The 22,284-nt window shown below is 43.3% G+C and overlaps 2 protein-coding genes across 2 annotated transcripts in view; one reads left to right on the top strand and one right to left on the bottom strand.

Annotated features, from left to right (window-relative positions):
- Positions 1-1,302: 1,302 nt before the first annotated feature.
- fam199x (family with sequence similarity 199, X-linked) lies at positions 1,303-17,609 on the bottom strand. Its single transcript, XM_055644010.1, has 7 exons — positions 17,552-17,609; positions 15,654-15,850; positions 9,288-9,516; positions 8,183-8,335; positions 5,067-5,228; positions 4,198-4,452; positions 1,303-3,262 (listed from the first exon to the last, which is right to left on the bottom strand). Exons 2-7 carry the CDS (start codon positions 15,818-15,820, stop codon positions 3,092-3,094), a joined length of 1,137 nt encoding a protein of 378 aa, XP_055499985.1. The 5' UTR covers positions 15,821-15,850; positions 17,552-17,609; the 3' UTR covers positions 1,303-3,091.
- Positions 17,610-18,246: 637 nt separating this feature from the next.
- Positions 18,247-22,284, top strand: part of commd5 (COMM domain containing 5) — a 62,388-nt gene continuing 58,350 nt past the window's right edge. The window contains exon 1 of the mRNA XM_055644007.1: positions 18,247-18,311. The gene's annotated coding sequence lies outside the window, so the exon portion shown is untranslated. The remainder of the gene's footprint in view (positions 18,312-22,284) is intronic.

Raw genomic sequence — 22,284 nt, 5'->3', positions numbered from 1 at the left:
CTCAGTTCACTCACTCACGGCTTGCGGACCTCCGGACTCAGCGCGACTTCCGCTCAGCACAGCTGCGGACTCAGTTCAGTCACTAACGGGGGCTTGTAGACTCACAGTTCTGCACTCAAATTTCACTCACGGCTTCCGGGCTGACTGACTCACGCCTGGCCTCCTGGGCTTTATTCTCCTCGCCCCCGGAAGGGGCATTACCTTCATGGTGACTGATAGGAGAGAAGACCAATCTGCTCATCTCAGGATTTTTTAAACCTTCATAAATTTTGGAATATTCCACCGATCAGAACATACTTGGTGCGCTTGGAACAGAGGATAACGGTAAGGTGGCGAAAAATCCCAGCAATATAGGGTACCATTTTTGTGCAAATTTAAATACAATGCTGACCAAAAGTGGTCAAGATGAGAGCTTTAGTGATAGTATAGATAGATATAGATAGAAGATAGATGGTGATTGGTTTGAAACATTAAAAAAATGTCAGAGGCTTGAGGAGATAAACGTCGAGCTGATGTTCTGCCTCGAACCAGTTATCCGTGTCAAAATAATAGATCAGAGAGATTCAGTAGAGTTGGGAATTTTCATTGAGGTTTGTCAATGGAATTCAATGGAATATGGAATTCTCAACCCAAAAAGGCCAGGGAGGCACAGAATATATTTGAAGCAGACTAATTAAAAGATATAGCATGGAAACAGACCGTTCAGCCTGTTGAATCCACACTGACCATCGATCATTCGTTCATACTAGTTCTCTTATCCCACTTTCACATGCGCTCTCACTTGGACAGAATCCGATTAAACTACAAACCCGCAATTTTTGGGGATGTGGGAGGAAACCCACTCAGTCACAAAGAGATTGTGCAAACTCCACACAGACAGCACCCGAAGTCCGGATCAAACTAGCATCTATGGCCATGTGTGGTATCAAAGATCGATAGATATCAAAAGATATGCGGATTAGAAAGTGTCAATGAATTGAAACATCAGACATGATTCTATTAAACCATAGTAGAGGCACAAGGGACTGAAAAGCCAACCTGTTATTTCCTATAATCTCATGCTCTCTATTTGAGTTGCAAACTGATTTAGAGGGTCTTCACACACTGCACTGATTGGAATGTGCAGACTGATGGACATTGCGAATTGCTGGCTCTTGCAGGAATAAGCTGCACTACTGTGCTAGCAAACACACGCACAAGTTCTTAACCTAGCAGAGACGAGTCACTTAAACCCAAACAGAATAATGCACGTACAAGCTTTGTATAATTCAACTATGCAAGGAATCACAGTAGACAAAAAAATCCATATCCAAAATCAAACTACTTTTAATGCAGATTTTGCACCTGACTGGCCAATCATCTTGTTTGGATTCAACAAGGTATCAGTTATTTGCAACAAAAGTCACAAGGCAAGATTTTAAACAATCAATGCAGGGTAAAGGAAACAGTGGTAAAGGCCACAAATATTTGCTCACTGGAGCACAGTGATTACCTTGTTAAATTAAAATCCAACATGGTCTACTGATGCTTCTACACTTATTCCTTCACACATGAAAGCAAGCAATTTTCAATTACCTTATACTCTGTTTACAAACCTTACAGGTACAGTAAAGAAATGTATACCAGCCTGTAATGTGTTAAGAACTGGACACGAATGCTCTTCAGCTCCCCCCATATTTTTTACTCTGCAGCTGACAACTCTAATTGAAAAATGAAAAGCAGAGTGCCAGTGGATGAAGGGAGTGAAGTATTCTTTGAAGAAAACTAACATTTTTTTTTAGGTTAACAATGATAATTAGGAGGGTAGGTTCATTAATTGTGTTGCAAGGATCTGCTGATGCTGGAATCTTGCATAGAACAAAGTGCTGGAGTGACTCCGGGTCAGGCAGCATATCTGATGGACGTGGAAAGGCGACATTTCGGCTTGGGGCTTTTCATCGCACCGGCGAAGGGACCCAACCCAAAATGCTGCCATTCCGTGCCCTTCAGGGATACTACCTGACCGGCTGAGTTACTCCAGCACTAATCGTTCATTAATTGAGTCTCCATTATCAGCCACTCTAGAGGCATCAAGCTACATCCATGCAAGATCCATTTGAGTTGAGACTTACAATTGTCATGAGTGTCACTCTCATATCTAAACAACAGTCCAGACTAGTGGCTTCCAAGGTGATAAGCATCAAAAACAGTTCTGTATCCACTTCCAGCACTTTGTTTCACTCAGAGCGACCCAAGTTTCTATCCATTGGTGACCACACAGATGTATTGGTCGTGAAAAAAAATCATTTTGGCGTGAGCAGTCTTGTTTTTTTCTTAAACAAAACTTTGTTCTATAACTTTCTCTTGTCAGTTCTGTTAATACATATTTTTTAAACTGCTCCTTTTGAATAAAGATAGACACACAGTGCTGGAGTAACTCAGTGGGCCAGGCAGCATCCCTGGAGTAAAAGGATGGGTGATGTTTCGGGTCAGGACCTTTTCTACAGACTCGGTCCTGATTCTTGCAAACACCATTCAACTGATCCAATTTAGATGAACACAATGGATTGTATCGATAAAAATGGCAAAAGTCAACAGCAATAATCATGCAATATGGTGATTCGGATAAGTAATTCATTACTGAGTTATTGTCAAATGGTGCCAAATTTCCAAAGATTCATAGGATTTGCAGAAAACAATTTGTAACAAAATATGAAATATCCTGATATATAATATCTATATACAGTCCACAGGCAATATTTCAAATACCACAGCAAAGCACAAAAAAATGAAATATATTTCTACTAAAATAGTGCCCACGTTAGTGTTATAGGAATATACAGGGTTTCAGAAGCATTCTGTTGTCACCAGGTCATTTGGATATCTTACAGACTGAACTACATTTAACATTTTTCTATACAAATTAGTGTTTCAGCAGCTTTAATAGAATTACCAAGATGTTTTAAAAACACAAAATAAAGTACACAATGTTAAATTGTAAACAGCAATCAGCCCCTTTTAGCTTCTGTCTCAACTTTTAGCTCCAGCGTTCCCACTGGTTGGATAATCCATTATTTTTATAATTCAATATATATAGCCAGTTTACATTTGGTCACATTAATATGTCCACATCTGCTTCGTGATCTTCCTCTGCCACCTTCACAGAGAGCACTTCTTCATTCAGAAATAGGCCGCTCAGTCTCTCTTTCCTTGCTTGGCGCTGTTCCTTCAACTGCCGTTTACGCATTGCTTTCTGTTGCAGTTTGCGCTGCTTGGATCTCTTCTGCCAAGGCATTCGGGATTAGGATTGGGATGAGGGAGCGAGAATGGTAGAAGTTACCAATTGTCACATGTTCTGAAAATGCTCATTGATCAAACAGCACGGATCAATCCAATTTGCCAATGCCGACCAAGATGCCCCTTTGACACTAGTCTCGCCTGCTCACATTTAGCCCATATCCTCATCCCACATGAGATTAAATTACCAATTGTCACGTATCAGTTTTAGAGACTTTCTGAAAACACTCATGGATCATAGAAACAGGCCCTTCAGCCCAACATTCCCATGTCGACCAAGATGCCCAATCTACATTAGACCCACCTTTAGCCTATATACCTCGAACCCTTTTCTATCCATATCTATATTGAAGACCGAGTTTATTGGTAGTAAAAGATTTAGAAATTACGCAAATCAGCACTTACCAGGCTGCAAAATCTGGAGTGTACATCCAGGAAATTTAGTATATCAAGAAAAGTGAACAATCCAATGAAACAGACATTGCCTGGACAACATAGACACAAAAAGCTGGAGTAACTCAGCGGGTCAGGCAGCATTTCTAGAGAAAAGGAATAGGTGACGTTTTGGGTCAAGACCCTTTTTCAGACTCAAGGAGGATCTCCAGAGTTGCTGCCTGACCCACTGAGTTACTCCAGTAATCTGTGTCTATCTTTGGTGTAAACCAGCATCTATAGTTCCTTCTGATGAGAGTAAATGCAATTGCTTTTTACTAATAGGCACAAAATGCTGAAGTAACTCAGCGAGACAGGCAGCACAGCATCTCTGGAGAGAAGGAATGGGTCTGGACCTGAAACATCACCCATTCATTCTCTCCAGAGATGCTTCCTGTCCCGCTGTTACTCCAACATTTTGTGTCTATCTTCAATTTATACCAGCATCTGCAGTTCCTTCCTATATGTATTTAAATAATGACGCCTTACCTTTGAGTCTCTTATCCTGTCGGCGGCACTGGTGGACAGGTTACTGTCGCTGTGTGCCCGGCTCATATTGGCACTTGAAGCGGATGCAGAGTTGCTGCCGCTGGATCCACTGCTGCTCGCCGAACTTACCAAGCTGGCGCTACTACTGCTGGCCCCACTCAAGCCGCTAAGCCCGCAGCCAGCGTGACTGCCTCTCCTCCAGCTCTCGCGCCCGCTTCGTTGGCGGACTCCATGCTCCTTAATGTAATTCCTGACCTAGAGGGGATATAAACATTCGCTGGGCTCATCATTTGTGCCTTGAGCCACAAAATTCAAAAGAGTAACCAAAACTTGGCATTCATCAAATGTAATGACGTTCCAGCCTTTATAAAGTAAAGGTAAACACATCCTTGGGGAATTGGGGGGGTGCGGACGACACACACACGACCTGGTGAGGGTGGGTGGGCCACCAAGAACGAAGGGGGTACCCAACGAGGGAGTGGTTTTTGCGAACGATGGGGGAATCAGCAGGGGGGTGGGGAGGTGGAGAGAAGGAGGCGCCGAGAACAAAGGGGGACCTGGTAGGGAAGCCGGCTGCCTGTTACCATGTGCGTAGGCAGTAGATACGAATGTCTGGTGAACTTTTGTAACTTAGTCGGCGCCAAAAGGTGGCGACACGTGTACTGCCTAGGTGAGGTCTGCTACATGATTTTAACAGGTTGTATAAAAAACAAAGCACTTCACTGCACCTGCATAGGATAGGTTTATTGGGGCGTAGACCAAATGCAGGCAGGTCGGACTCGTATAGGTGGTACATGTTGGTCGATGTGAGCCAGTTAAGCCTGCTTCCACGCTGTCTGACTCAATGACTATTATGTCTTAAGGTTTACCTGCTTTAGCTTTTCGTCCGTCAGACAGTTGAGCTCAATTATAAATTCGCTGTCCGTGGGTGAAATCTGAGCATTTGGATCAATGATTTTAATAATGTCGAGCTGCTCCCGAAGACCCATTTCTGTGCTAACTTTACGACTCAAGTATTCTATATATTCAACCTGAAACAAGTAGAAATGGCAAGCAGGTAAACATTACCGTCACATTACTGCAGCATTTGAACATGTGTTCCCCTCTATACATATAATCACAAACAATTGCATTATAGCTATTAGTTTTGCGTTTTAATTTTCATTCTGGTTATTCTCCATAAATGTGATTTTCTATCAATGCTGGGGCTTCTGGGCGTCAATTCTTAACTTTTTTCCCCCAACCAATCACAATAAATCAATCATAATAATACTTTTTATTACAAAATCAGTTTACAAAGTACTGCATTCATCAAAACTGTTATTAATGTAACTTGCAAATTGTCAGCCTTATCCACTGCACACTCCAGCGCCCACGGCAACCAGCGTTCATGGAAGGCCTCCAAAGTGTCCGTGGACACCATTGTGCTCTCTCTCCAAGGGCACACGGGCATAGTCATTAGCCCGAAGAGGGGCATGCACTCAATTCGGGTAGAACCCTCGAATGCCCGCTGCCTGGTTCTGTGAATGGCCATCTTCACCAGACCCATGAGCAAACCAACAGGGAGATTTTCCCCACCAACGCTCCGACCCTTCCTCTCCCCTCCGTATTGTTTGACCAAAGATCGAGCATGGGCTGAAATTGAGCCAAAACTTGAGTAGTAACTCCTTTAGAAATTAACTACTTCCTGAATTGAGTGACAATGTAATGCAATAAACACATTGCAAAGAGCATTGTGCAGACCACCAAATGTTTATTTTTATAAAGCCATGACCTGATTGAAGGATAAAATGTTACTCTTGTGGAATGGGCAGATTTATTTTACCTTGGAATCATGGAACTTCCAGAATCAAGATTTTCGAGTGAAATTATTATGGTTTTTAACTTATAATTCCATCTGAAAACTTGAGAGAATCATTATTCCAACAAATACAATTTAATCTGATTGAATCTTTGAGACGTGGAGAATTGTTCATTTTTGTTACAAAACTTGATGGGGCCACTTTTTTTTTGGCAGTCAGAAATACCCGAGTCTATGCCAACAATTCCGTTCTAGGTTGGCTTCAATCATATTGCCAGATAATTAGAATATTTTCGCACCATGGTTCCCCATCCGATCAAATATATTACTTTTCAATTTTCACTTATCGGATCCCAGTTTTTCGCAAAAGTGAACTTGCTATGTTTAGTTTAGAGATACAGTGTGGAAAAGAGCCCTTCGGCCCATCGAGTCTGCACTGACCACGAGCCTAGTACATTAACGCTATTCAACACACATGGGACAATTTACAATTTTGCCATAGCCAATGAACCTACAAACTACACCTCTGAAATGTGGGAGGAAACCAGAGCACCAAGCGAAAACCCAAGTGGCCAAACGGAGAATTTACAAACTCCGTACTAACAGCACCAGTAGTCAGGGTGGAACGCAGATCTCTGACGCTGTAAGGCAGCAATTCCTCAATTGCGCCACCGTGCTGTCCCATTAATAATAACGATTTTTCCAGCATAAAAATTTTCACAACACAAAAATAAAAGGATTATGTTTCTTCATGCACAGAAAAAAAAACTAGTAAGCAGGATTTCAAGCATGACTTTTAAACTAGAGGTAAATCAATCTCATTGATTCATGTCAATTGAATCGAAATCAATGACCATTTGTAACAAGAATCAGAAAACAAATCTCTTAGTAGCAATAGAGTTAGTCAAAACAAGCAGATATTCACAAGCTTTACAGAGATAATACTTTCATTACTTACACAGATACACTCATTTTTTAAATTTCAAACATACGTACATTTAAGGCGGCAATCAGGAGAGCAAAAGAGGATATGAAATGGAGCTGGCAGTCAAATTTAACTTGATTTTTGGGATGTCACAGTGAACGGTAGGCCTTTTGGTATGTTGTAGAGGGTTCCAGGAGTACAGGTATAGATCCCTGTGAGTGGCACCACAGCTAGATAGGGTGGTCAAGAACTAGCTTTGGTACATTGGTCTTCATCAGTCAGGATATAGAAGTCGGGACATTATGTTACAGTTGTCCAAGAGGTTGGTGAGGCCACACTTGGGAGTACTGGATTCAGTTTTGGTCACCCTGTCATTAACATGGAAAGAGTGCAGAGTAGATTTATGAGATTTTACCAAGACTTGGTAGAAGGGCAGGCTAGATCTTTATTCCTCGGAGCACAGCAAAACGAGGGGTGACCTTATAGAGGTGTACAAGATCATAAAGGGAATTAATAGGGTGATTGCAAAGTTTTTTTATCCAGAATAGGATGATCAAAAAGAGAACATGTTTAGGATGAGAGTGACAAAATTTAATTTGAATCTGAGGGGCACTCAGGAGCGTGGTGGGTATATGAAAAGAGCTGCAAGAGGAGGTAGTTGAGGAAGATACTAGAACAGTATTTAAAAGACATTTGGACAGGTGCATTGATAGAAAAGGTTGAGAGAGATATGGGGAAACATGGACAAATGGGAAAGATAGACACAAAGTGTTGGAATAACTCAGCGGGTCAGGCAGCATCTCTGGAGAAAAGGTATGGGTGGCGTTTTCTACTGGGAACCATCTTCCAAGTGAAAGTAGGGGGCAAATGTGACTAGTGGTATCCATTGTGGGGGGATGATTTTTGTGTGTAAGTGATTATTTCAGTTTGTGTCCAAAATGGCTGTCGGAAGGGAGAGTGTACGCTGGCGCGGTTTAGCTGCCGCTGCTCTCTCTTCACATTGTGTTTTTGATTTTTTTTGTCTTTGGATCGAATTCTGTCTTTAATTTGTGTATTGGTGATGTCTCTATTATTTATTTTACTCCGATTATATGTTTTTTACTCTTGTTAAATTCTGTAAGTTGTCCTTGAAAGGCGCCCACAAATAAAATGTATTATTATTATTATTATTATTATTAGTGTAGATGGGCATCTTGGGCGGCATGGACGAGTTGGGCGGAAGGGCCTGTTTCCATGCTGTACAACTCTATGATAAATACCTGCTCATCATTGGTCATCGCACTCCACGGAAGCTCGTCCAAAGTTCTGTGCTGCTTACTTCTTCTCTTCAGGATAGGGCATGGTGAACTCGTTACGCTGGGAACCACGTCGGACAAGACGTCGCTTCCACTTGCAAAATCGCTGCTGGCCAGCTTCAAAACACATTTTAAAGAACAGGTGATAGATTCAAAGCACTGTCTTGCAATATGACAAAGGAGCACATTTCCGATCAAGAATAGTGTTAGCATTTAACTGTAATGCACTTCACTCAACATTAATAATGCTCCTCGAAGGAGATGAGGAGTAACCTCATTAGCCAGACGGTGGTGAATCTGTGGAATTCATTGGGGAAATTCAGGTATAAAAAGCAGGAGTCAAGCCAGAACTCGCTCTCTCTTTCTGCTCTGCTGGACGGCTTGTGACCCTGCATCAATCTAGCTGTAAGTACACCAGTGACCTGGTGAAGTTCCCGAAATAGGATAGAGGTTGAGAGAAGAAGGGGAAAGGGGGGGTGTACTTGCAAGTCAAATTGTGTAAAGTAAGTTTTACGACGTGCCCGATAGTTTTCCTTCCATAGTCTTAGTTTAAAACATAAGTTTAGCCACATATTATGTAGTGTTGGTGAGATTCGATTTCTCATTGTTTAATAAATAAGCCTGTAAATTTTAGACTTGCTTTGAGTCCATCTTGGTTTTTGTTTTCTCTCATCAGCACACTCTGGTCAAGTCAACCTTTATCATATCCCACCATAATTCCGAGGTCTAGAACCCAGGGGAATCCCTTTTGTTGTATTCTCTCTCTTGGGAACCGCTCGAGTGGAGTGGTGGCCGTTTGACCCTCCGAGAAGGGAGAGAATAACTCGGGCAGCTGGAGAAAAGGGAAACCAAACCCCTACAATGGGTCATCTCTGAAAAGAAAATTAAAATCGAAAACTAAAGCATGCAGGTTTGTAGTTTAATTGGTTTGTGTAGGACAGACTAGGATAGGGTATCACTGGTCGGTGTGGACTCGGTGGGCTGAAGAGCCCGTTTAAACACTGTATCTCTAAAACCAAAACTAAATGAATTGTAATTTAGTTGCAGGGACAGGATTGTTCAAGCTCACCTGCCACTCAAACTCGCTGTCAGACCAATCCCAATAGGTGCTGATGGAGGAAGACACATCACTACACACACTACCCTCCGGAAAGAGGTCAAAGGATGCATTTTGAGTGAATTCCTGATCGTCCAGCAAGGAATAACAGTCCTCTTGATCTCCGCATGAAACCGATGAAAAGAGTTCCTCACTGCTTTCGGAGCTTGCAACACTCGTTCCACAAGAAGTCAAATTCCATCTACACTCAAACAAATAATTAAAAACATTTCAAGGAAACAGCAGAGAAAAGGCAATTTATGCAATTTTTTTTTTAAAGTACCTCAAACATATCAGCATGCTTCTGCTCAGACAAAGAGTTTCAGCCACTGAGAACGAGGAGGGCCGCAGAGAGTAACCCAGCAGGGCAGTAGAGAATGAAGTGGGAGACCCAGTGGGGGGGAACGCTGAGAATGAAGGGGGTACTCGGTGAGAGGCACCGAGAAGGGACCCGGTGGGAGGACGCATCAAGAATAAATGGGGGACCCGGCGGGGGGGGGGGGGCACCGTGAACAAAGGGGGCCCAGTGGGAGGCCGCTGTCAAGAATTAAGGCAGGACCCGGCGGGGGCGAGAAGAAAGGGGGTACCCGGCAGGAGGATACCTGCTGCCACGTGCAACGACAGGCCCAGTTTGCTGGTATGAGGAAATAAGATGGTTCAATTAACCATAAACATTGCGGACTCTTTGTGTACTGCCTAGGTGAAATCTGCTGTACGATTTTACCAGATTGTATACAAAAACAAAGAATTTCACAGTACCTAGGTCTCAATAAAAAAAAACACATTTTTTTTTTCAAATGATACAAAATATTGTCTGTTTCCCCACTTCATATTCACAGTAAACACCAAAAACACTTCTCACTGGATTATGGGGGTTCCAGGGATAACTTGGGACACTGGCAGTGGCTTCAAAGAAAGTATAACAGAGGTGATATTGAGGTAGTGCCATGGTACACATGATAGAGCTGCCGCCAGCAGTTCCAGTGACCTGCAATCAATCCTGCTCTCTATACAGTCTCAATACAAACAGCACCATCCTCCTGAAGGGCATGGGTTTCCTCCGAGTGCTACCACATCTCAAAGATGTACAGGTTAGTAGGTTTATTGGCCCTGGTGTATAGGATGAATCTGCGTGGAGTTTGTGGGAACTTCAGGAGAATAAAAAGGGAATGAGTGTAGGTTTGATGTCAAATCGCCATCGTGAACTCTGTGAACTCTAGGCCTGTTTTTGTGCTGTATCACTATATTTTGCTATTTTTCAGCGAAAAAGAGCTGAAGAAATGTGTACGGTGTTGGTCTGTTGAGATACTAATTTAAGTAACAGCATCACTTAGTGAGGAAGCATAAAAACCTGGTACTAATCGCACTTTATATGCACTTGCCATCAGCTGATCACACTTCAGACATGCTGTAAAACACCTCCACTTTAGATGGCACAGTATAAAGTACAGATGGGAATAGAGAGTTGCAAGGGCTGAAGTGAGCAAACCTGTAGAAGAAACGTGGTCAACTGTGGTCATCTGTCTGGGTTGCTAGATCAGAATGCATTCTACATATAGGAGGTAGTTGAATCTGGTATTGTAACAACATTTAAAAGACATTTGGACGGGTACATGGATAGGGATGGTTTAGAGAGATATGGGTCAAATTCTGGCAGGTTGTCGGACTAGTGCAGTTGGGGTATCACGTTCTGCATGGGCAAATTGGGCTGAAGGGTCTGTTTCTGTGCTGTGTGACTCTCTAAATGGCAAGATGAGAACTGTGCAGAAGACTTGGATTTACCGTGAATAGAAACAGTATAAAGGGCACAAACAAACAAAGTTATTGACTATAATGATGAATACTGGCCTTTATCTCAACGTGGTTGGAAAACAGGTCAGGAAGGAAAGAATGGTAGAGGACCAGTAAAGGTTCACCACTTATTATAATAGGGCTAAGAGTTAAAAGTGTAGAAACAAGCCGATGATGTAGGTATGTTGCAAAGCGTACCTGAATCATGGTTGAGAATCTGCCCCACCCTGTGTGCGTGATTTTGGCGCTGTTTAGAGGGGGCGATTTAAAACGCGGTTTTTACTAGGCTGGTGCAATCGAAAATGTTCAGCCTAGTAAATAATTAACGAAAAATCGCTGAAAGACCCCGTCGCAAAAGGTATTATTAGTTTTTATGGCCTTGTATAATAGTTATAGTAGTTTAAAAATCACTCTCTAAACCCGCGACCTCTCGTAGCCCCAGGGTTTTATAAAGCAAACAATTAAAGGTATGTACCTTATTTTTACATTAAAAGGGGCTTCTTAAGAACCCTGTTATATTAAGTTTTCTATAGCGAGTAGCTCATTTTGGGCTCTTTATATCCCGCAGTATTTTTCTGGGCATTTGGGGCACAAATCCAGCGCAATGTGAACGTTCTAAACCAGCGCGTTCACAGGAACCCACTAGAAAGCTGATTTTAAAATGGACTTTAATTTACAGCAATTGAACACTAAATTCCTTCCATTTGGCCTGTAAATTAATGTAAATGAGATTTTAAAATCATGTTTTATTGTGAATTATTTATGAATATTATTTGGACACTTGGGCTATTTAAAAACGTTAATCATTTATTAAGAAATGGATAGATGTTTAGATCTAGTAATTGAAGTTTGAAATTTGCTACACTTGGGTAACTAACTAATTATTTAATTATTTAATGATTTAATGATTTACTAGGCTGAACATTTTCGATTGCAACAGCCTAGTAAAAATCGCGTTTTAAATGTTTTAATTTCAGGTCATCCAAGTTAGATTATTTTATGTTTGTTTCAGAATGGTTCAATCTACGATAACTGAAAATTTCATTCAGTTCTCTTCATTTTTAAGAAGGTTATGGCCTTTTGACAGCACACGATCACAGCTTTTTTGTCTTGTCCATAGAAAATCAATAGGGAACAAGATGCTAATTTCCGAATATGAAAATGGCCATAACTTTTTAAATACTATGAAAGTGAATTAGGTGTCAAATTAAACTTCTTTTTATGCTTTATCTGATGGGATGAATTAGAGACTTGATATTTTAAATCTCAAAATTTTGTAACATTGCTAGATGGCCTCCAGGACGCTGTAAGTAACTCAGCAACAACTCTGGAGAACGGATACTCTTGGGTCACCACCTGTAAAACGTACCATAGAAAAGAAAAGTTCACAATGGGCATATGGAACCAGCTGCCAGGGGAGGTAGTTGATGCAGGGATTATCGCAACATTTAAGAATTTAAACAAGTAGATGGATAGGATAGGTTTAGAGGGATAAGGGCCAAAAGGCAGGTGGGACGAGTGTGGGCAAGTTGGGCTGAAGGGCCTGGTCTCACGCTGTAAGACTCTATGACTAAGAAAGACAACACCCGACAAAAGACAATACCACTAAATGCACAACTGAACAGAAGCACGCCACTCATATGGGCAATCCAAGTTCCACTGGAGCAATTAGAGGTAAATAAATTGCACAGCTTTCCAGAGAGACATCTTCTCACAAACTCAAACAACATAATCATTTGTCAGTGCAAATAATAGATCAGGACCAAATTGCAAGAAATTACAGAGTTGTGGTTGTAGCCCAAACCATCACGCAAACCAATCTCCCTTCCATTGACTCCATCTACACATGATGCTGCCCCAGTAAAGCCGTCAGCATAAACAAGGACCAGTCTCACCCTGGTCACTCCCTCTGGAGGTACAGTTGGAAACGCATACCTCCAGATTCATGGAGTTTCTTCCCAAGTGTTATCAGGCAAATGAATGGACCTCTTATTAGCTAGAGTGTGGTCCTGACCTCTCATCTACCTCATTGGAGACCCTTGAACTATCTGTACTTGGACTTTATCTTGCACTATATCAAGGTTGTACCCTTTAACCTTTGTCTGCACAGAGTGGATGGCTGGTTGTAATAATGCATTTTTTTCCCTTTGACTAAATTACACGCAAACAAAAGCTTTTTACTGTACTCAGTATACATAGTAATAAACTAAACTGATAATATAAGTTGCAGAACTGAAGATAGGCTGTTTATTTCAGAAACCAAGGACCGTCCAAACCAACAAACTGATATTTTACTGCAGGCTTGTGCTACCCAGTTACAGGCTTAAGATACACTGGCAACACAATCTGCTGGCAGAAGCTCATCATATGATCTTTGATGGTGGGCCATCCACAACCTCAAACAATATTTGAGTTGGACACACTGATGTGGTTCCAATTCAGTAAATGGGCAAAAGCCAAATAATTGTTGCCATTTTTCTTTTTATTGATTTTCTAAACAGCGAATATGCATCTCAGGGTCCAGCATATGTAGGAAAATAAACTTGTGAAAAGACATTCAGAGAAATCTGTTTAATGTTGCAGTATTAAGCAACCTACAACAATTGCTTTAGTGTGAATTAAATGTGATTTGAGTATAGGAGCAGGGAGGTTCTACTGCAGTTGTACAGGGTCTTGGTGAGACCACACCTGGAGTATTGCGTACAGTTTTGGTCTCCAAATCTGAGGAAGGACATTATTGCCATAGAGGGAGTGCATAGAAGGTTCACCAGACTGATTCCTGGGATGTCAGGACTTTCATATGAAGAAAGACTGGATAGACTTGGCTTATACTTGCTAGAATTTAGGAGATTAAGGGGGGATCTTATAGAAACTTACAAAATTCTTAAGGGGTTGGACAGGCTAGATACAGGAAGATTGTTCCCGATGTTGGGGAAGTCCAGGACAAGGGGTCACAGCTTAAGGGTAAGGGGGAAATCCTTTAAGACCGAGATGAGAAAAAAAATGTTCACACAAAGAGTGGTGAATCTCTGGAACTCTGCCACAGAGATTGGTTGAGGCCAGTTCATTGGCTATATTTAAGAGGGAGTTAGATGTGGCCCTTGTGGCTAAAGGGGTCAGGGGGTATGGAGAGAAGGCAGGTACGGGATACTGAGTTGGATGATCAGCCATGAACATATTGAATGGCGGTGCAGGCTCGAAGGGCCGAATGGCCTACTCCTGCACCTATTTTCTATGTATCTATGTTTCTATGTGTAGCTTTCCTGCTTTCTCTGCCAAAAGTCACTCTTTCCAACGGTTTAAACAGCATCAAATTCAGACTTGAATTCTCACTGTCAAACAGTGGATCAGAAAAACATTGCCTATTACAACCAAAGGATATAAAAACAAGGTAGACAAAAAATGTTGGAGAAACTCACGGGGTGAGGCAGCATCTATGGAGAGAAGGAATTGGGGACTTTTCGGGTCGAGACCCTTCTTCGGCCAATTCCTTCTCTCCATAGATGCTGCCTCACCCCCTGAGTTTCTCCAACATTTTTTGTCTACCTTCGATTTTTCCAGCATCTGCAGTTCTTTCTCAAACATGATATAGAAACAAGGCTGGTTTATAAAAGACACAGATTGCTGGAGTAGCTCAGCGGGTTAGGCAGCATCTTAGAACATGCATAGACGAAAAGGACAATGTTAGGAGAACATGGATAGTTCTGTCTGCATAGAGTTTGCACATTCTCACTGTCACTGTGGAGCTTTCCTCCGGGTGCTCCAGTTTCTTCCCACATCCTAAAGGCTTTGGGTTTGTAGTTAGATCAGTCTCATTTATGAAATTGTCAATTGTTCTTCTACTGATGTTCCAGATTTTGGCTCCTTATTGCATAAACACGTGCTTCCTGATACCTTCTCCGGTCAACCACCCAGCAGAAGAAAATTATTTATTTGAACTACGTTATAAAATCTTTGAATTCATGTTACCATCTTGTTTACATAATTTGTAATCTACACTCCCAGTACTAGAAACCAGTTTTATGCAACATGTTTGAGGCCGCATTTAACTCTTGGCCTTCTGTTTGATGCAACCTGTTTGGTACAATCTTCAACTCTTGGCCTTATTATAAAGTGGTAAACCTATACCGTTCCTCTGTCACCTATCCATGTTCTCCTGAGATGCTGCCTGATCTGCTGAGTTACTCTGTGTCTTCCAAAGGATACAGAATATATCTTTATATTGGGGCAGCACAGTAGCGCAGTGGCAGAGCTGCTGCCTTACAGCACCAGACACTCGGGTTCGATCCTAACCTCGGGTGCCTTCTGTACAGAGTTTGCACATTTTCTCCGTGACCACGTGGATTTTCTCTGGGCACTCCAGTTTCCTCCCACATTCCAAAGATGTGCAGGCTTGTAGGATAATTAGCTTCTGTAAATTGTCCCTAGTGTGTAGGATAGAACCAGTGTATGGGTGATTGTTGGTTGGTTCCTCTGTGGGCGGAAGGGCCTGTTTCTCTGTATTTCTAAACTAAATAAAACCAATATGATTTGACTGCTATTGCTGACCTGTTGGTGTGGAGTCTGTGCAGTGGGTCAGTCCTATGGCACGATGAAAGCTGGCATCCAAAGTCACTGACATCAAGGCTGGCGACATCACTGTTGTGCCCCCTCTGTAGCAACAAGGGAAATGGCTCATCCGGTGCCAGGAACTTGCCATACAAATCATCCGACATGTTCGGTTAAATGGACGACGGGCATAAATCCTGTCAAAAAAATAATTATCGATTGTAATGATAGCATAAAAAAATGTTGCCATTTTGAATCCAAAAACCCACAAAGACTTAATTTAATTTATCTCTCACTATAACATTCACACATTAAGTAAACAGGATCTTCGGTTAGTCAAGATTTCTTTAGAAAAAGTGTTTCCTCGTCTCCGTTCTAAATGGCTTACCTGTTATTTTTAAACTGTGGCCCCTGCCTCTAGCGTGTCAAAACCCTTAATAATCTTATATGTTTCAATAAGATACCCTCTCGTCCTTCTAAACTCCAGAGTAAGCCCGGCCACTCCATTCTCTCAGCATATGACAGACCCGCCAGCCCGGGAATTAACCTTGTAAACCTACGCTACACTCCTTCAATAGCAAGAATGTCCTTCCTCAAATTAGGGGACCAAAACTGCACACAATACTCCAGGTGTGGTCTCACTAGGGCCCTATACAACTGCAGAAGGACCTCTTTGCTTCTATACTCAACTCCTGTTGTTATCAAGGCCAACATGCCATTTTCTTTCTTCATTGCCTGCTGTACCTGCATGCTCACTTTAATTGACTGATGAAGGACCCTCAGATCCCGTGTACTTCCCCTTTTCCTAACTTGACACCATTTAGATAGTAATCTGCCTATCTGTTTTTGCTACCAAAGTGGATAACCTCACATTTATCTACATTCAACTGCATTTGCCCACTCCCCCAACCTGTCTGTCACCCTGCATTCTCATAGCATCCTCCTCACAGTTCACACCACAACCCAGCTTTGTGTCATCTGCAAATTTGCTAATGTTACTTTGAATCCCTTCATCTAAATCTAACTCCATACAGAAAGCATTCGTAATCAGGATGGAACCCAGGTCTTTGGCGCTGTAAGGCAGCAACTCTACTGTTGTGCCACTGTGCCGCTCAGACAACTCCAGGGAAAAAAGTAGAGCCGCTGCCTTTCAGCGCTAGAGTCCCTGGTTCAATCCTGACCTTGGGTGTTGTCTGTAGAGAGATTGCACGTTCTCCCTGTCACCGTGTTAGTTTTCTCCGGATTCTCTGGTTTCTTCCCACGTCCTAAAGAATTGCAGGTCTGTAGATTAATCGACCCTTTGTAAATTGCCCCTAGTTGGGAGCGGATGCGAAAATGGTATGTAATTTACTGTCAGGTACTGTGAAAAGCATAACATACTGTATATTATATACATCCACACACACGTGTATATCTACACATACACACACGTGTATATCTACACATACACACATGTGTATATCTACACATACACACGTGTATATCTACACATACACACATGGATATCAACACATACACACGTGTATATCTACATATGCAAATACACAGATATACACAAATATATACGCACATATGTGTATGTACTCGTTTTAGTCATTTATTACATTGTTTGTTTACATATTCTGTTGTGCTGCTGCAAGTAAGAATGTCATTGTCTATCTGGGACACAGGACAATAAAACACTCTTGGCTCAGTTTAACGAGGCATCGTGTTCGGCACGGACATTGTGGGCCGAAGGGCCTCCTGCTGTTCTATGGAGGGGGCGGGGATCTTCCCCTGGGGGTCGGGGGTGGAGACAGTGATCTCGGGGCCGGGAGGGGGGAGGGGGGGACCCTCGCCTCGCTTCTCCCCGGTGATGCGCCACCATTGCCCTTCCTCCCTCCCTCACACACACTCACCGTGTCCTCGCCGCCGCCGCCGTCCTCCCACCCCCTCCAGTGACCTCACTTCCGCCCCGCCGCTGCCTTGCCGTCACTTCCGGCCCAGCCTCGCCCCGCCCCCCGCGATTCCATACGAGCTCTCAGCCAATGAGCGAGCAGGGATCTGCACGTACACATACATGTAAACATTCACAGTGTTTTTAAATGCTGTAATAAATGGCATATTCTGGTTCCATTCATTCATATCCTACAGTCAGGAGTCACCAGACTAGGAAAAAAGCAGCACATTTCCTTTGCTTTCCCCTCCAGGAAAGTTTATAACTAGAATCCAAAGATAGACATAGTGTTGAAGCTACTCAGCGGGTACATCACTGGAAAACAATGAATAGGTGGCATTACGGTTCAGGACCCTTTCTAAAAGGCACACAAAAATGCTGGAGAAACTCAGCAGCTGCACCCGCATTTTTGTGTACCTTCGATCTCCAGCATCTGCAGTTCCTTCTTGAACATTCCGCTATAGGATCTTTGGTGGGGTGTGCGGGGCGGAAGTGGGTCTGGGTGTGCGGGGCGGAAGTGGGACTGGGTGTGCGGGGCGGAAGTGGGACTGGGTGTGCGGGGCGGGTGTGCGGGGCGGAAGTGGGTCTGGGTGTGCGGGGCGGAAGTGGGTCTGGGTGTGCGGGGCGGAAGTGGGACTGGGTGTGCGGGGCGGAAGTGGGTGGGTGTGCGGGGCGGAAGTGGGATGCGGTTGCGAGGGGGATCGCCGAGAAACGCAGCGCAGGTGAGCGGCGATTCTTCGTTAAGCTGCGTGCTTTGCAGCCCGGTTGCCGGAGGGCTGGAGCGGGGGAATGCCAGTCCCCCCCATGTGTCAGTGCCCGGTGACCCCGCTCTTTTCTGGGCCCTGGGATCTTGCTGTGCACGGAATGGCCGCGTCCTGACCCCTCGATACCCCCAGCAGGGCCACTGCCCCAGGGAAGCTTCCTGCCCTCTCAACCCCTCGGGGTTGTCCCAGGCAACGACTGCGCCGCATCGCTGCTATTTTATCCCTAGGACGGATTCAATGGGCCGAAGGGCGTGTCCTGCTCTGAGTGGCCCATGGGACAAACTGTTGGTCACCTTCCCAAATATACTATCCAAAGTGAAAGCTGTGGAGACTTGGCACAGGGGAGGAGTTGAGGGTTGGGGGTATATAGGCCCTGATCTTATTGACTGGAGTATAGCTGTAGTTCTAGCTATAAGAGAGATGTGGAGGCTTTGGAGATGGGTTACCAGAATACTAAAGATGGACACAAAATGCTGGAGTAACTTAGCCTGTCAGGCAGCATCTCTGGACAAAACAGATTGGTGATGTTTTGGGTCGGGACTCTTCTTCAGACAGAAACCTAAGGTTCTAAACCCAAAATGTCACCCATCATTTTTTCTCCAGAGATCCTGTCTGACCTTCTAAGTTACTCTAGCACTTTGTGTCCATCTTTGGTATAAATCAGCTCCTGCAGTTCTTTGTTTCCACATTTTACCAAAATGATGCCTGGATTAAAGGATATTGGCTGCAAGGAAAATTTGGACAAACTAGGACTGTTTTCACTGAGGCTTCAGCAGCTGAGAGGAGGGGAGGAGAGAGGGGGGGAGAGAGGAGAGGGGGGGGGGAGGGGGAGGGGGGGGGGGAGAGGGAGGAGAGAGGGAGGGGGAAGGAGAGAGGGGAAGGAGAGGGGGGGAGAGGGAGAGAGGGGGTAGAGACAGAGAGGGAGAGAGGGGGGGGGGGAGAAAAAGAGGGTAGAGAGAGGGAGAGGAGAAAAGGGGGGAGAACCTAAAAATCATTTTAGAACCAAAAAAGACACATTCTGCAAGCATTGTAGAACCAAAAGAGACACCTTTTGCAAATATTTTAGAACCAATAAACATTTTTTGCAAACATTTTTGAACCAATAGACACATTCTGCAAGCTTTTAGAACCACTAAGGACAGTTACATTTGAGTAGACATGTGTTCAGTGTTATTCACAGCTCAGAGAAACGTGACCCTCTGCCTTCATCCAGCTTGCAGACACTGATTGAGGCACACCACTTCCTGGTTTTATAGTCCCTCCCCCCTGCCGCCAGCAGGGGCAACAGAGAGAATGGGGAATTTTGTAAAATCATTAACATCTCTGTCATATTTCATCGACGGGAAAAATCAGTACACATACGGCGGAGGGGGGCTCTGAGCAAGGTGGCCAAAAATGATGGCCGTAGGTGGCGGCGTTCCCTCGGAAATTGCAGCACAGATCGCCAAAACCGGTCAAGAACAGAGTTTTAGTAATATAGATAGATATAAAGATAGATAGATGATGGGTGCTTGAAACTGCTGCCAGGGGTGGTGTTGGAGGCAGTTGTGATAGTGGCTTAAGAGGTTTTTAGATAAGCACATATATGCAGGCAATGTAGGGTTATGGATCACTTGCAGGCGGAGGAGAATAGTTCAACCTGATGTGTCGACACAGACATTGTGGGCTGAAGGGTCTGTTCCTCTGCTGTACCAGTTCTATGTTCCAAGTTGCCTCTCAAGAACCTGTGCTGCCCTTCAATACAACCATCACTGTTGGTTAAGTTTATCTAGCCTTTATCGTATCTGTGCTATAGTTTTTTAATTGATCACAAGCCTCATACATATTGATGTTTTCTGGACAGTGTCATGATGTAAAAATCTTGTTATTTTCGGGTAACTGCTGCTCTCACATGCCAAACAGTAGCAATATATTTGGATAATAGAATCTGCAGATGCTGGATCTGTCTTCACTGTCTTGATATCGGGGGAGTCCAGAACCAGGGGCCATAGTTTAAGAATAAGGGGTAAGCCATTTAGAATGGAGATTAGGGAAAACCTTTACACTCAGAGGGTTGTGAATCTGTGGAATTCTCTGCCTCAGAAGGCAATGGAGGCCAATTCTCTGGATGCTTTTAAGAGAGAGTTAGGTGGCGCCATGCTGGACTAACAGTAGCAACTTTTAGCTCCGATCCTGTAAAATCGCGATTTTCCGCGTTAAAATCGGGTCTGGAGGTCGGGACCGATTCAAAAACTCACCGGAGCCCCGGGATGTAGCGCTGATGACGTCATCAGTAAGTGCTGCGATTTAAAACGGAGGATAAAGGATTTTAAATGAAAAAAACGTCTTCAGCTCAGAGCCCTCAGAGAACAGCCTCAAAACTGCTGAAAACACAGAAAACTGAAGAACAGACCTCTGAAGTGGATTCTGGAATGGCTACAAGGGCCAAGACTGAGATGGCTACTAAGGAGAAAAATGAAATGGAGGAGATAAAGAACTCGGTAAGAGAACTGAGAAAGGACATTGAGGCTGGAAACTCAAAAATGATGGAAAATATTAATGTTAAATTGATGGAAAATATGTCGAACATTAATGCTGGTAATCAAAAAGTTATTGACTGCATTGGCATTATACAAAAACAAATTGAGGATGTGCATGAAGAGCTAATGGGGAGAATTAATAAAGGGGTAGAAGAATCTAAGAAGAAGTTTGAGGCTGTGCATGTAATTGTTTCTTCACAAGTAACTGCAATGAAAGACATGGAAACAGTTGTTGATCAAATGGCTGAAGATATGCAGGGAATGAAGCTAGAATTAGACAGCCTCAAGAGTCAACTGGCGAAAGTCTCAGATAAATGTCTTGATCTCGAAGCTCGCTCAAGGCGCCAACATTTATGACTACTGGGAGTAACTGAAGGAGCAGAGGGAAATAACGCCCGTGAGTTCACTGCCAACTTAATCAAAAAGGTACTCAATTTACCTGTGGAACCGGAAATTGAAGTGGCACATCGAATACCTAGATTTAAGCCAAGATCACAAGCAGATCCAGCCTACCCACGACAGATCATAGTCAAACCGGGACATTTCAGCATTGGAAGAGCTGATGAAAAAAATAAAATATGGAGTGAAGATGACTTTGGAAACGACACTATCAAACTCCTCCGGGATTATCCCTATGAGATTGTGCAAAAGAGAAGAAAGTTCGCACAGACAATACAGATTCTCCATGGAGTTAAAGATGTCAGATGTGCCGTTTTTTATCCGGCCAGGATGCGCATTACTTTCAAGGGAAAAGAGAAAACTTTCACTAATTCGGACGCATCTTATAAATATGCCCAAGAGATTGTGGCAGAAACAGAAGATTAATCAAGGCAGCGGGCCGATATGGACAATTTCTTTCCTTTTATTACTTCACAGAGAACACCTGAAGATAAGGGAAGAAACAGAAATGACAGAAATATTTCAAATGTCATTAGAAACGGGAATAGTGCCGGAGGATTGGCGTACTGCGCATGTTGTTCCATTGTTTAAAAAGGGGTCTAAGAGTAAACCTAGCAATTATAGAACTGTTAGTTTGACGTCAGTGGTGGGCAAATTAATGGAAAGGATACTTAGAGATAATATATATAAGCATCTGGATAAACAGGGTCTGATTAGGAACAGTCAACATGGATTTGTGCCTGGAAGGTCATGTTTGACTAATCTTCTTGAATTTTTTGAAGAGGTTACTCGGGAAATTGATGAGGGTAAAGCAGTGGATGTTGTATACATGGACTTCAGTAAGGCATTTGACAAGGTTACTCACGGAAGGTTGGTTAAGAAGGTTCAATGGTTGGGGATTAATGGAGGAGTAGCAAGATGGATTCAACAGTGGCTGAATGGGAGATGCCAGAGAGTAATGGTGGATGGTTGTTTGTCGGGTTGGAGGCCAGTGACTAGTGGGGTGCCACAGG

The sequence above is a fragment of the Leucoraja erinacea genome, chromosome 12 (assembly GCF_028641065.1).
Source record: "Leucoraja erinacea ecotype New England chromosome 12, Leri_hhj_1, whole genome shotgun sequence".
Classification (NCBI taxonomy): Eukaryota; Metazoa; Chordata; class Chondrichthyes; order Rajiformes; family Rajidae; genus Leucoraja; species Leucoraja erinaceus.
The sequence above is the reverse complement of the archived record's forward strand: the minus strand, read 5'-3'. Positions and strand labels throughout refer to the sequence as shown.